Here is a 16,184-nt window from a genome sequence, read left to right as displayed (position 1 = left end):
AGTCCTCCATTCAAAATAGACGGTTGGATAAGGGGAAGTATATCAGTTTTATGTTTAGGGAAAATATAGAAAGCTTGCTCAAAATAAAAAACTACACTTTATGCTATAAAGAAAAAAGAAAAGTTTATATACAGCCGAAGGCTCTAAACAAATCAAATTTGAGCCTACCCCAAAAAGTTCAGTAGAAGAGGTTGTTTTGATGCCCAAATATCTTCAAATTGATCATTTTGATATCAAGATGCATGGACATGAAAAAAAAAAAAGGATTTCAAGTTTTGAAAATACTGTATTTTATAATGTATTTTTAGACCATCAATTTTCAAGATTTTCATAAATCTACATTATTTTTGAAGCTCTGAACTTTATAAATAAATATAAAAATATATTTTAAAGCTATCACAAAGATTTTCAACAGTGAAACCACAATTCTCGAAGGTAGGCACTATTTGAAATATATTAGTCTATTTTTAATTCTCAAAATAAAACATATTTTTTATAAATTTCTCAAAAAAAAAAGATGAAACTCAAATAAAATAGCAAAAAAATAGCCGAGAAAAGCAAAAAATTGAACATTCGTTAACAAATTTGAGAGAAAGAGAGAGAGATCAAACATTATTTTGATTTATAAAAAACTTTGGACTTTTGATTTCTTCATTTTGATTTTTTATTAAAAATGGTCAAGATAAAAACTTAAAAGACACTGCTTGGTGATTCTTGAAAAACGTGAGAGTACACACTCCGCAAGAGAAGGCCATAATCAAACAGTTACATTCAAAGCCAAACCTGTCACGTTAGAGAGAGAGAGAGAGAGAGAGAGGGGGAGGGGATCCGCGGTTCCGGATTCCCTCCCAACAGGGAAATAGAGAGAGAAAGGTGAAGCCCAAGCTTCTTTGTCTGAACTTTCTCTCTCTAAGAATTTCTGTGAACTTTCTCTCTCTAAGAGTTTCTTTGAACTTTCTCTCTCTAAAAAGAATTAAGGACCCGCAGCACGAGCAGTACCAAGAAGGAGAGAGAGAAAAAGTTGGAACCCTTTGATTTTTTTGCAGAAGAAAGATGACCTCTCATGGCTACTCTGTAGAGCTCTACTTCGACCCTGCCCTAGAAAACCAGGTGCTCAAAGCCTGGAACGTCTTAGCTCGACGTCAAATCTCGACCCACCTCATTCAAATGGAGTCTCGGCCCCATATAACTCTTTTCTCCACTTCCTCTATCGACCCACCTAAGCTTCTCTCTCCTATCAAGTCCTTCGCCTCTCGATTGGAGCCCATCCCCCTTTCTCTCTCATCTGTTGCCGCCTCCTCTTCTCTCTCTTCCTCCTCTCTCTCTCTGGAAAGCAACCTCCTCTTCCTCTGTCCAACCCCCACATTCTCGCTCCTCGACCTCCACTCTCGCCTCATCGACTCTCTGAAGAAAGAGGGAATCGAAATACCGGAGCCCTTTCGGCCTGATTCATGGATACCCCATTGCTTAGTTGCGCAAGATGTGCCTCAAGAACGCATGGGGGAAACATTTACTGTGCTCAGAGATGTTCTCAAGCTCCCTGTCTCTGGTTACGGCCTTCATGTCGGGCTTGTTGAGTTTCCTCCAGTTCGAGAGCTCTTCTCATTTCCAGTTGGCAACCCCTCTGATTTCTAGCTCTAGCCCCAATTCCTCTTGTTTGGTGGATCTGGTTCTCTGAATGCTGGTACTGATGTATGAGAGAGAGGGTGGTGCCATTGTTGGGTTGTTTCTCTCTCTCTCCTGTCCCAAAACTCAGGTACGTGCAAATAGCAGTTCTGTTGAGTTCTCTCTCAAGGTGATATTCCTGTTTTGCAAGAGCAACCTGGTGGCTTTATTGGGTTGTTTATCTTTTCTCTCTCTATTGTTATGAGTGAATGCTCCCTGGCTCCTGTGAGTTTTTATACTGCTAACGCATAATTGCCGATGCCATCATTGCTGGGTTCTATTGCTTTCTCTCTCTCTGATGTTCTATAGATCTTTGGGGGAAATTTGGTAATGCATTCCTAATGTAAGTTGTGATCCCTGTCTTATTAGTGACTGTCTTATTAGTCACTGATTGTGCGTTGTAATTGGCCTTTGTTATAACTTATTAGCATAGTGAAGCTCCAGTTGTGCATTGCTTTGTTGAGGAGAAATTTACTGAATTGAGAATCACCTGGTTTGTAATTGGCCTTTGTTATAACTTATTTGTTATAACTTATTTGCATAGTGAAGCTCCCGATGTGCATTGCTTTGTTGAGGAGAAATTTACTGAATTGAGAATCACCTGGTTTGATGAACTGTTATTAATATTTAATGGGGGTTCAGTTACCAATTCCAAAAAAAATAAAATTCAATGGGGGTTGACGACCCCGATGTTATATTCTGGTTTTCATCTATTTATTTTATATCCATGCAGAGCGACTGATTTAAATCTGAAGTTTGTAAGTGAAATAGAAATCATGCATTTACTTTCTTCTATTCTAGTTTAAATATCGGGTGGATTTTATGGTTATGCTGGATTTTGAGATACGTGGTGGAATCGAAAGGCAAATAAACTTCACACACTGAACTGGGCCTGCACTTTTACTTTTCTATCCACTGTGTGAATGGTTCTCTTGCTGTATCTGAAAAATATGAAGAGAATCTGTCCCTTATGGGCTAAAGTAAATTGACTAAATTAAAATAAAATCATGGCATGAGTTCCAAATTTGTTTGGTACTAATTTCCGAGTCAACTTGAACCGACTGCTATTGATCTCTTCTTTAGTGTACTTTACTTGTTTTCTTCTATAGGAAAACCAGTAAGCACTTCAGTCAACAGTGGCATCTCTGTGCCCTTTCCCTGTCTCTCATGGCCAAAAATCTTGAGCTTCTAGCATAAAAAAAATAAAAATAAAAATCTTGAGCTCCTATTTTGTGAGTAAGCCCCTTCATTTTTCGTAATTTCCTCCTCCTTTATCTCTCTTTTTCTTCTTGACAATTCGTTATACTTTAAAGTGTTAATGAACTTCCATTGTCTTAGTTTTTTCTCTTTTCCTCTTTACTATTAATTATATGTGAAATTGTTAATGGAAGGTTATGCAAAAAGACCTTGAGTATGCAACTTGAACTGATGTTACGAAGAAAACTCTATCACTCAATTGCTGTTTGTTCTTTTTTTTAATGTATATGCGTGGTGAAGCTGTTAAACAAGAGACTATTTTGGTGGCGCACATATGTGTTGAATGATCACCTCCCTGTGCACATGTGTATACAGAAAAGCTAGACATGTCTCAAATCTCAGTAGAAGGCATTGTCATAATGCCAAATGATCAATCATGCCCTAAGATCACCTAGTTATATGTGTTCTGTTATCCCCGTTAGTTAACAAAGGTCTAGAGTCATAAAAAAAGCCATATGGATTTTTATCGCTCTCCACAACCTCCAAGATAGAGAAAGTCCAAACAGGCCAAATTCTATTTGGATGTTAACCTGGCTCGCAACATCTCATAAACAATAGTTGGTAAGGCTTGAGCCAGCTAAATACTTGACTATGAAACATCAGTTGCACTTTTCATTTAATATGAGTATGCTAATGACTTGATGCATGCAAGGGTGAAGATAGATTTGTAATTTTCGTTAAACATCAGTTACACTTTTACATGAATCTAGAGCTGCTAATGACATTGTGAGCTTAGTTGTTGTTGGTTGTTTATATCATCTGGTGGCTTTGTTGATACTTGATAGATATCATTTTGGGAATCAGTGATTAAAAACTCATTTTCAATTCTGAAAACTATATTTCAAAATAAAAACTCTGAAAAAGTCGCTGATTTCACTTGATTCAGCCATTTGGTGAGTTTTATGATTGAAAACTTCAGACATACTGGAGTCCCTCCCCCCCCCCCCCCCCTGCCCCCCCTCTCCTTCCCTCTCTCTTTTGTGTGTGTGTGTATTATGTTCTTTTGTTATGTTTGACATTTAATGAAGTTATAGGCAAGTAGTTTAATTCGAGTACAATGAATGACACATGTTTGTTTTCAACTCTTTACAAAGTTTGAAAAACTCTTCTGGGTTTTGGTGGGTTAACTGTTTAACTAGGCGTGTAGACTTGGTGTGGCTATGATTGAGTCTGCTGAATTTTTTGGGGTTTTGAAAACTGATGGGAACTTTAATAGAAGTTACAAGGCATATGACCTTCACCTTGTTAATGCACACTTAATTCTGAGCCTCCTTGAGCTGCCTTCAAAGTTCTCATTTGCCATTGAGGACACTCTAGGAATGCATGCATGCCCCTTTCTTGAACTGTGGGTAACCAACATGCATCACATTGCAATGGCCTATTACAAAACAATGATCATCAGTAGTAGACTGTTGTGTTATGTTTGACATTTAATGAAGTTATAGGCAAGTAGTTTGATTCATGTACAATGAATGACACATGTTTGTTTTCAACTCTTTACAAAGTTTGCAAAACTCTTCTTGGTTTTGGTGGGTTAACTGTTTAACTAGGCGTGTAGACGTGGTGTCGGCTCTGATTTGAGTCTGCTGATTTTTTGGGGTTTTGAAAACTGATGGGAACTTTAATAGAAGTTACAAGGCATATGACCTTCACCTTGTTAATGCACATTTAATTCTGAGCCTCCTTGAGCTACCTGCAAAGTTCTCGTTTGCCATCGAGAACACTCTAATAATGCATGCATACCCCTTTCTTGAGCTGTGGGTAGCCAAGATGCGTCACATTGCAATGGCCTATTACAAAACAGTGATCTTCAGTAGTAAACTGTTGTTCTTATAATTTGATTTACTCCTCAATTTTAAACACTAAAGAAAATTCTCTGTAATTTCTTACTTTTGGAACTCTTCATTAAAAATTTTTATGAAGAAATGACTGATAAAGTATGTGGATGTAAATTATATGAGGTTACGATCAAAAGAGGAAAACTGTAAGTGGTGATTTTGCCATATAGACAAAAGGGCTATGATGATTCTTTCAGAACAAAGGGCTGAGAAGATTGTGCAAACAAACAAACTGTAATGGTGAGCTTCACAGTATTCTTAGAGAGACAACTTTATTGCCAACAAAGGAGCATGGTGTAGGAGATGCTGGACTAAGTTTGGGAGAGTAATATTGTTAGTGAATTTTCCACGACAACATTACCTGCAATGGAATGAATGATCTACAGTTTTTCTTCCTTCATCACTTCTACCTCCTATCTGTGGTGTTAAGAAGACAAGTTGATGTGCATTTGCTGCTTGTTGAATGAATGATCAATAGTCTTCCCAACAAAATTCCCTTGTATGTATAAACACAGATGGAAACATTCTTATGAGAAATATAAATATGGATTACTTCCGTAAGGGTGTTTTGCAGGGTGCCCTTTGTTAAAAAAAGAAGAAGCAAAGTGAATAACGAATAAAATAAAATGTAAGTTTATCTCGTAGCACTGCCTATTCATCTAGACTTTGTGCTGGGGAATAGGGTTCTTATCTTTTTCCAGTTCGGAAAGTTGTGGTTGTTGCTGCCTGGGCTGAAGGGTTAGGTAGAGGAACCATGGATGCTTAATGTATCTAGATAGGATTCAAAATGGGCAAGGAAAACTAAAGGAATGGACCAATGTTCCAAAAAACAGCCCACCTAGCGGCCTGGGCGCATTTCTCAGGCGTAGGCGGCCTCCTCCAGCGCCTAGCCCTCGGCGAGCGCCAAGAGACTTGTCTGCCCAGGGGCAAAAAAGCCCCTCGTGGAGGGGTATTTTTGTACTGCCCCCCTAAATTAGGGGGAAGGGGTTAGGGGTTAGGTTTTTAGGTGTCCTAAACCCTTTTTTTTTAACATATTAGAATGTAAAAAAAAAGAAAAAGCACACATATTTGTTTTCCTGTTAGGTTAATTCAAAGTTTTGAAATTGATCCGAACATTATCCTTTAGGTTTGGATTTTTTTTTATAGATTTTTGGTAATAGCATGGAGTGTAGGGACTATAGGCTATGTGTTATGTTGATATGTGTATGAGTTAATAACAAGTATGCGGTGTTTGGGTTGGGCTTTGGACTATGGAGTATGGATTAATTGGATTGTAATCTAATAATTGGTGACTTGTTAGTTTGTGCCTATATGGTTATTATATTTTGCTTTTGATTGTGTTAGGACTTAGTACTAGCAGTTTAGTCTACCAGGAATTTATTGAATTTGGATTATGTTTTTCTATTTTTCTTAATTTTTTATTAATTAATTGCCCAAATCTCAAATACTTTGGTTTGTCGTTGGAGTATGGATTGATTGAACATAAAATATGTATTAAAAATGCCTCAATATGCATTTTTACACACAATTTTGGACCTAAAGCAGTTTTTTTGGACACCTCTCACCCCTGTTATTTTCTGGGCGGCCAAGATCCCCCAGTCGCCTAGGCGCTGCTCGGCATTTTTTGGAACATCGGAAAGGACTGATCAAGTTTTGACCACTGGAAGGAGGGCCAATGAAGACTTTGGCGGAGATAGATGATGACAAACTATAGGAAGAGCCCATGCTTTTAGAAGTAGAGACTTGAAAGTGGAACTGATAGCGAAATATCATAATATCATATTATCTTTTTAGGTAGAGGAATGGGTAGGCATTAAAAACTTATAATGATATGGCATTAGGAAGGGGATCACAATATTAGGATCTTCTGCAAAATTGTAAAATGTTAGACGGAAAGAAATTGGTCAATGATACCATCATCCTTAGTAGTGTCGTGGGAGCAAACTAGAGGTTGTGCAGGTTGTCTGAACCTTTTTTACAACAATGAGGAAAAATCTAAATCTTGGGCTAACTGGTTGTCTTTTAATGCTACCCAAGGAGAGAGAGCTGCGGGGTGTGAGAGTAGCATTGTAGTAGATGAGCTTAATGGGGTGTTCAATTCACCCCGGAGTGATGAGGTTTGCAACATATGGAAAGGGCATATCTTGGATATGATCCATGAATTTCTTGAACATGATCTCTTGAATGTGGGGCTGAATCTTCCTTGTATGGCTTTGATTCCGAAGCTTTTGGGGAGTCAGAGATGTTAAAATTCAGGCCAAACAATATAGTAGATTGTTTGTAGAAATCATTCTCAGGGTTCTTGCTACCCATCCATTGTGTGGCCTTGAGAGTCATAATCTTTCCTCTCAAGATACTTTGGGGAGAGGATGTCAAATCCTGGACGGAGCATTCTCTCTCATGAGTGTATTGATTTTTGAGAGGGAGGAGAGGCTGGGATCAGCATGGACTTAAACATGAGAGAGCATCTGACCTCATTGATTAGGATTTCCTTGATTATCACGTAGTTCAAATGGGCTTTGGGGAGAGATGGAGAAGGTGCATTTGGGTCTGAATATCTACTAGTTATCATCTCAATCTTACATAATGGCTATCCGATTTATGCTTGTTCAAGAGGCTTGCGCAAGGAGAATCTTTGCACCCATTTCTATTACTATGGTGTCTGAGATGTCAAGTGGATTAGTGGACTAGAGATTAGGCAGCTAGTCTGGACTCTGGAGTAATTAAGATTTCAGTAGAAATTATTGTGGGCAGATGATTTTTTAATTATGCATTACCAGTGTCTGATTTGCCAACGGTAATATGATTTGCCCACCTGCACTGTTGGGTGGACCATTGAAAACGTGAGTGGGCTAATCTGCGCTGAATTATTTTTCAAGGCGAGTCTGGATTCATGGCGATTAATCATGTCCAAGTTGTTCATGATGAGCTTTTATTTCATGGATAGAGTTTTGGTGATATGTTATCAGGAGGTTTGTGTCATGTTTGGTCAAAGGAGGAATCTGAGTTAAAGCCTCACGGCTAGATTAGTGTCTAAAATTTTAGGTTAGCTAGAGTGCAAGGTGGAGTCCTTGCAAGTATTTTTAGCCTTCTTCTTTGAAAAAGGAACCAAAAGCAAGCTCATGGAATCCGACTATTATGAGTATGAAAGAAGATTGCCCCCATGTAAGAATCAGTTCCTATCCTTTGTGGGAGACGTGACCCGCTTCAAATTCACACTTATTGTTCAAACATTATGTTGTTTTTACAATTGCCAGTTAAGGTAGGTCGGACTTGAGATGTTTCAAAGGATTGTCCTTTGGGAGGAAAATATGGAGAAGGCAAGTTCCATTTGGTGAGTTTGGAGGATGAGGGTATGGGGTATGGAGTATGGACTTTGGGGAACAGGATTGACCAGACCAAAGTAAGCCTTTTTGGTGGAAAATGTCATTGACTCTTCATTGTGGAAGTTATCCATATATGACTTTTGAATTTTACAGGGTATCCGAGGCAGAAACACGAGGGGGGTAGCATTGCACTGTGCAAATCTTCTAGAATATCAAGGTTTTTTAGGCTTTATTCACCCCATGATTTTAGATTTGATTTGGTAGTAATGCAAATGTTGGTGGCATGAAGGAATGGGATTAGCTTTTAGCAGTGTTTTAAAATGCAGAAGTGGCTGCTCCTCGTGTTTGAGGTGCCCCAAATCTAACATGGGAGAAGTGGAGGAGAGGATGGGGCTGAGTTTATAAGAAGAAGAAGAGAAAGAAGAAGATGATGAAGCAGTAGCAGCCAAGGCACTAGGCTCCTGCCTAGGCAGCACCTTGGCCACCTAGACGGGTTCCTTGAGGTCCCCCTGCCTTCGGTACCCTCCTATCCCTAGGCAAGGAGCATAGGGCTTTGGCCTGCCTTAACACGCCTAGGCTGGCTGACTTTTAAAACAATGGGTTTTGGTTTTATGTTTGGTGTGGGTGGGTTCTCTTGACACTCACTTGTCGACTGTAGAGGTTTATTGATGCCAACCTAAAGTCATGGGTTAGGGAATGCTTTGAGAGGCAGGGGTTGGGCTTGTTGTGTCATCACCTCATGAGGTGTTTGATGGATGATGGGATTTCCACCTTTTGCCACTAAATGGGTTGTCTTGAGTCGATGTGTATTCTACCTTTGGTCACAATGGGATAAGGTCTCTTTTGAGTGCAAATTATTTTTCTTTAATGATAGTTTTTTGGTACCTTCAACAACCAAGTGTTGGGGGGTCTCTGGCTTATCTCTTATGGTGCTTTCCTAATTGTTTGATGGCTATCACTTTCATGTGGATGGCAACATTCATTCTGGCGCTCACATCACGATGAACAGGTCTTGAGCCTTCTCTTTGTTGGCCTTTTCCCTTTTTATACTACATAGCTTATATTCTTTGGAGATTTGATTCATTGAAATTGTTTTGGGCATTTTTTGAACAAATTATGGGATTTTGGTGGTGCAACTTAAGCATTTAGGTTTCTAGGGATTGGAGCTGGGTCATTTCCTTCTCATGAACTATGGCGTTAAGGACTTTTGAGGTATTAGCTCTCGAGACCATATTAGGGATTAGTGGATGGTGACTCATACTGAGTGAAGTTAACTCAAGAGAAAAATTCAAAGGAAGAGATAAGTTAGGAGGGCCTAAGTTTGGTGCGTGATTTATGGTATTAGCACACGAGACCATATTAGGGATTAGTGGATGGTGACTCATAGTGAGTGAAGTTAACGTAGGAGAAAAATTCAAACGAAGAGATAAGTTAGGAGGGCCTAAGTTTGGTGCGTGATTTATTTTGGGAATGTATGTTTTTTTTTAGTTTAGGGAATAACATATAGATAAGGTAAAGATATTTTGGTTTAGGAACTAATAAGTGATAGTTATCTTTTACTAATGTGGAAGTTAGAAAGAGAGAACGTAGGGATGGTACGTGAGAGAGCAGAGAATGATCAGAGAATGAGAGTTGAATACAGTTGATCTTGTAATAAGATATTTTTGGGGTGGATTCCCTTGCAGACCCTGAGAGAGGGCATATTCTCTTTTTGAATGGATTCTCTTGCCGACCTTGTTTTTGAGGTAGATTCCCTTGCAGACCTTGAGAGAGGGTATATTCTCGCAACGATTTTCTTTATTTTATTTTTATTGTTCTAGGGTATATTCTCGCAACGATTTTCTTTATTTTATTTTTATTGTTCTAGTTTTATTTTCTCCCTGCATCAATTGGTATCAGAGCCCTAAGATTCGTACTGATATAAAGAGCCTTGAGATCCATGATCTAATTATGGAAGATGTTCGAAGCGAAGTTCGTGACATCAATCAACGGTTCCAGCGATTGGATCAAAGATTTGAGAGACTCAAAGAAGACCTAATAGAGAGTATTGGCAAAGTAGTAGAAAATTGTCTACGAGATGTATTTCATTGATTGCAATCAGAACAAGAGGAAGAAGAATGTGAAGAGGTAGGTCTCTATGCAAAAGGCGATGCCAATGTGCAAGAAATTTTGAATATCAATTGTGAAGAAAAAGAAAAAATTTTGAAAATCCAATATGAAAAAGAAGATATGTGTGGTGCAGTATTCGAAATCCAACCAAGTGAATCTGAAGGAGAAATCAAGAGTGAGACCGAAAGCACTATGTTCTACTTCGAGATAAGCACGAAGCATTCGATGAATCGGCTTAATGAAGAAATTGAAGAATAAGTGCCGAGGCGCATGGTGGGACTACATCATCAACTAGTAGATGGTGATATGCTTCAAGCTCGAGGTCGAGCTTCTTTCAGCTCGGGGAGAATGACGGAGGAGAAAAATTCAAAGGACGAGATAAGTTAAGAGGGCCTAAGTTTGGTGCGTGACTTATTTTGGGAAGGTCTATATTTTTTTAGTTTAGGGACTAACATTTAGATAAGGTAAAGATCTTTTGGTTTATGAAATAATAAGTGGTAGTTATCTTTTAGTAATGTGAAAGTTAGAAAGAGAGAAAGTAGGGATGGTACATGAGAGAGCAAAGAATGAGAGTTGAATAATGTTGATCTGGTGATAAGATCTTTTTGGGGTGGATTCCCTTGTAGACCCTGAGAGAGGGTATATCCTTTTTTTGGGTGGATTCCCTTGCTAACCCTGTTTTTGGGGTGGATTCCCTTGCAGACCTTGATAGAGGGTATATTCTCTCAACGATTGTATTTATTTTATTTTTATTGTTTCAGTTTTATTTTCTCCTTGCATCAGAAGTGTAAACTAACTCCACCCAAAATTTGTTGTTAGCAATCTTGGGAACCGGGATCTCCTAGCTCAAGGGCTTCTTTAGTAATAGATTTGGACATGTTTAAGCCCTTCTCTGGTCTTGTTGGAATCTTTGATTTTTTATTCTTGTTGTGGTGGAACCTATGCCTTCTTGAATGACCTTGGACTATTTTCCCATCTCTTGTCAAGGAAGTTAATAGTGTCGCACCAGATGAAACAATTTCAAAAAGCAGAACATTGAGATCTGACAGTGAAAAAGTTTATGTAAGGTTGTAACTTAAAATGTAGAGTTATAGGCGCACCTAAAAAATCCATCGGAAAAGGTTGTTTAATGTTGAAAAGCCCTCTAATTGATCATCTTGACATTGATTTTTATGGTGTGCATCAAAATAGATGGTGTCTTATAGAAACCACACCCATATATATATATATATATATATATATATATATATATATATATATATATATTATTTGGAAAATGATAAAGTCAGCAATGCTGCTTAGATAATTATCTAAGCCAATGGCCCAGATTGAATCTGAGCCGATATAATAGCTACGACTTTATTTCGTATTTTAATTTTAATTTTTTATTTTTCAAATCCAAATCACTTGAAATTTCTAAGTGTTCATTCTTCTTATGAAGGCGCACATAATAAAAATATTAAAAAAATAATCCGAAAAATATAAATTGACCAAAATACTCCTGCAAAGTTTCAAATTTGGTCAATTTATTTTTTGCAAATTATTTTTTTGATATTTTTATTAGATTCTCCAATTTTTAAATATTATACGTTCAAAATTTCAAGTGATTTGAATTTGTAAAAAAAAATTAAAATTAAAATACGAAACGTGGTCATGACCATCAGATTGGCTCAGATTGAATTTGTGCCATTGGGCTTAGATAGTTATCTGAGCAGTGTGCCTGGCTCTATACATACACGTGTGTTTGTGAGCTCGTGCGAAAGGATGCATGATTGTGATGGATTAAATACAAATTATTAAATGAGTGTAAATTATGTGACTGTATTGGATGTAATTCAATACATATCCAGCTGGGTGGGTAGTTCCATTCAAAGCAAGGGAAATTATAGAATAATTGTAGCGAGTCTTGTATGGGTTACTCAGACCAGCGGTCCACTGTATGTAATTGTCTACAGACATCAGAGATGAGCTGCCGTCCCGCTTCTAAGTCCATCAGCAGAACAATCGCCTTAGCTTCTATTGAGAAGTATGGATAGCGGATTGCCGGTTTGAATACCCTACACTATACTCATGAATGTATACTATCCAGTCCTAAAATAAGTATACTTTTATGTAAAATGTATTCCTTCAAACTTTTATGAAGAATATATATTCTTTTGAGTGAGGATGGTCTTGTTGTATGTGTTTGTATGCGTGTTAGGGTTTAGCTGACCCAATCTAGTGGCTTAGATCTGTTACTACTTATCTGAAGTTGTGGGGGGAGCCTTTGCTTGCCATGAAATTTACTTTTATATTCAAGATTACACTTGTGATAATTGCATTGTAATATGAAGATGTAAAACAACCCATATTTTGCCAGATATTTATTGAATAACCTCAGTTTCTTTTAATCGTAGAATAACATATAACATATTAAAATCGTATAGATGAGTTGCTCAATATCAGTGGGTTAAGAGACACCTAACAACATAGAAATTGATCAGCAAGGTAATTGTTGTTTCTCTCTGAACCATCTTGGACAGTGTAGCACCAATTCCGGCAATGGTAGGGCTTCTTTGTTGGTGGGCGTTTCCCATTCCACTTCTATATAGGGCTTGGGGTCCATGTCGGATTAAGTTTTCAAAATGGATTTAGGAGGATTAAAAAAATCTCGTTAGGGCTTTTGAAAACTGTAGGTACTTCAAAAATTTTCTGACCTAGAAATCCTATGTTGTCCAGATCGAATTTCAATTTTAAGATGACTTTGCTTCAAAACCATGGAAATGTAATTCTAGAGGAGTGCCGCCTTGTGGTTTACGGTCTTGGCGCTGCCTCAACCATAATTTTAAGTCCATTGGAGAGATCTACTCTCTTTTCCTTCTAGCTCCTATGTCACCGGATACTATTGTGTATTTGTTCTAGTCATAATGCGGAAGTCCTAAGATACCTGTTTTGCTGTGAATCTGATGTCAATAACATTTGTCTGACCATTTACAGTCACTAATTATTGTTACTTGTTGCTTAAGGTCCATGTTGCGGATTGACTTGGAGGGCTAGATCCCTGTTGCTAAATGAAGATATTTTGAGATGGAAAATGTTGTTGACTTTATGGAGCTTTCATCCATTCATGAAACTGAAGACATACTAAATTTCCCTTTTACTACCGCTGGAGTTCAGTCCAAACAGAAGTCCTGAATTTTAGGGTTTTGTTATAAAATTGATTAGATCACACTAATTTTGAGGTTACTAATGAAATCATAGGCACTAGCATGCAAACTCTCTCTCTCTCTCTCTCTCTCTCTCTCTCTCTTGATATTTTTTATATTTTGTTTTCTTTGTTTCTTTTGAACTTCACCAAATACATGCTAAATATTTTGTAGTTCTTGTTTGGATTCCATACCCAGAGGAAGTGGAGCTATTTTTATGCCTTTTTGATCAGGTAGTTTAAGTGGGGCAAAATTATCCTTATTCTAGGTCCGGAATGTGGGATGAGATTCTTCTTTTTCCTTTTAATAGATAAAGAAATATATTCTGGGTTGTGAATTAGGTTGGTCAAATTGCCAAAATATTCTCACTTGATTACAAACTTGGAAAAAGGAATTTTGGAAATCTTTCAACAAAATTCTTAAAGAGGTACTACAAGAAAATATTTTTGAAAAGTAAAGAATTAGTTGATAAAATTGTTGATTAACCACCTATTTACAACCAAATCTGGAAGAATCCCAAATGAAATCCTCTGATTTATGCGTCGGACTTAATTTTTTGATGTGATTTTCTATGATATTTTCTCATAATTTTGAAGGGATTGTACACTTTGCCGAGTATTTCGAACAAATTTTAGGTGCTTCAGGGATGATCAGTATGTCTCATTCCTCCATTAGATGTCTGCCAAAATTATTCAGACTTTCTGAATGGAGGAATGGCAATCATTGCTGTCTTTCTAGGGAGATCTGGCAAGGCAAAACAAACAGTTTGAAATCCAAATGCTAGCAATCTTTATCGCTGATCAAATGTATAGCTTTTTGTATTTCTAGGAGCCGTCACCGATGAATCCGAGGTACTTGAAGGAACGGCATGGTTAAATTCTATGTTTGAAACAGAACAAAAAAAAAAAAATGATAAGCTTTTTTCTAGAATAAGTCATTCTTCACTTACCCATGTCATCAAAGGTCTTGCACTTCAGTTGCTGCTTTTGCTCCCAGATAATTATTGGCAAAGGAAAAAGATTTGAATAAGTTCCAAGTCTAAGAAAGTAGATGATGGAAGATCTGTCACAACTTAAGCAAAATCTCTTTGTTTATTCAATTGAAGAATTGAAGCTCCTTAGAAAAGGAAACTCCTACTAATTTCTTTTTGAAACTAAACCAAGAAATTAGGAACTGTTTACCAAATTATTGTCGCTATGCTCCTTAAAATGGAGTCAACATGGGTTCAGATTCGCGATAATCTCGTATTTGTTTGAAATTTGACTAAGTTCTTGTTATAATCCCGAAAGGCATTTGATACTCAATTAAGTTCGATGAATTAATGTAATTTATTTTTTTTAAGAAATTTATCAAAAAGCATCCAAGAGAAAAATTATTTGAAACCTCATCATTTCTAGTTTAATTCCAAAAATTTCAGTCAATGCACTGGTCAGGAACTTAGAGCAGTTGATATTTTAGGTGTAGATTGATAAAATAGGTGAAATGTTAAACTTTGATATTCTAGGTATTGTTTGATAACTTTAGTTGAAATTTGAAGTGTAGATTGATAAAATAGATGAAATGTTAAATTGATATTCTAGGCATTGTTGGGGAATATTCATCTGGTGATTCTAATGTGAATCTTGTTCTTTCTCTAATAAATAAAGATACATTTATGTACGCAGCCAAAATAATTTTAAAATTTCTCAATTTAAAAGTAGTATGTATTATAGGAATTTTTTGGTGAGAGCTAAATCTTTTAAACTTATTTTCCTATTTTATTCAAAGTCAAAATTTTGAGCTTCTTCCAAAACATGAAAATTCGGCCGGTTTGAATATTGGATAATCGAAGTTGGACTTTACAATCAGCTAGAAAAACTTTGGTTTTTTTTTTTTTTTTTTCTTCAGGTTGGTTTTTTTTAAGCCAAACTCTCGAGTCCAACTTTTAAACTATCCAAAATTTATTCAAAACTTTTAAATTGCCAAAAATTCATAGCCTTATGTGCTTTAGGCTATTCAAAAGAGATAAACTGAGAATAAAATAACTCAAAAATTTTAGACCTCCCTATAAACCACTGGGTCTAGTCCCGAAAAGGTAAATCGTAAATTTTCCAAATATAAATCCTGGTAACAAGGTCTTTTCCTCGAGGGAAGATGTTCACAGTGTAATCCCATAGGAGCATGGTATCAGAGCGTTTTGCTTTAAATAGGACCGGTTGGGCTATAGCCAGGTTGTTTTGGAAAAAGTTTATACAGGAGTGAGGCTCTAAATGATCAAATTGAGTCGCACCTTAAAAATGCACTAGAAGAGGCTATTTCGATATTGGAAAACCTTTGATTCGATCATCTCGACCTTTAGATGTATAGATATGATAAAAAAAAAAAAAGATTTTAAATTTTGAAAATAGTGCATCTTATAATGTATTTAGACCGTCAATTTTCAAGTGTTCATAGATCTACTACTCAATATACATTATTGGGGAATGATTTCATGCAACAGTTGTATAGTAGTATAATGCAACCAAATCTCTAGAAATCCATGTTTTTGGTATTTGTGCGACCTCAAATTTTTCACACACATTCTCTTCATCCTCATTATCAATTCTACAGAAAAAAAAAATTTCAATTTGCACCTTAGATATGGTCAAAATTAGTACCCTTTAACAATGGATCTCGACCGTCCATTTGGTGAATTTCAAGATCTAGGCCTTAATAAATTCAAAATCAGTTTTTTTCTTGTTTACCATTGTTAATCTAACGATGATAATGCTATATAAAAATTTTGGGAGTAAAAAAATCATTCTTAGGCCTATATCTAACCATCT

At 36.8% G+C, this 16,184-nt stretch overlaps 1 protein-coding gene across 1 annotated transcript; it reads left to right on the top strand.

Annotated features, from left to right (window-relative positions):
• The first annotated feature begins 821 nt into the window (after positions 1–821).
• On the top strand, positions 822–13,450 carry LOC18427593 (uncharacterized). The gene is made up of 2 exons (XM_011622602.3): positions 822–1,756; positions 13,201–13,450. Exon 1 carries the CDS (start codon positions 1,054–1,056, stop codon positions 1,633–1,635), a length of 582 nt encoding a protein of 193 aa, XP_011620904.1. The 5' UTR covers positions 822–1,053; the 3' UTR covers positions 1,636–1,756; positions 13,201–13,450.
• Positions 13,451–16,184: the final 2,734 nt, after the last annotated feature.

The sequence above is a fragment of the Amborella trichopoda genome, chromosome 10 (assembly GCF_054954075.1).
Source record: "Amborella trichopoda isolate Santa Cruz 75 chromosome 10, AtrichopodaSantaCruz75HAP2 v2.0, whole genome shotgun sequence".
Lineage (NCBI taxonomy): Eukaryota > Viridiplantae > Streptophyta > Magnoliopsida > Amborellales > Amborellaceae > Amborella > Amborella trichopoda.
Note: the sequence above shows the minus strand (reverse complement) of the source record. Positions and strands in the feature narration are given on the sequence as shown.

Coding starts and splice junctions, on each gene's coding strand:
- LOC18427593 (XM_011622602.3), top strand. CDS start 1,054: ATGACCTCTCATGGCTACTCTGTAGAGCTCTACTTCGACCCTGCCCTA.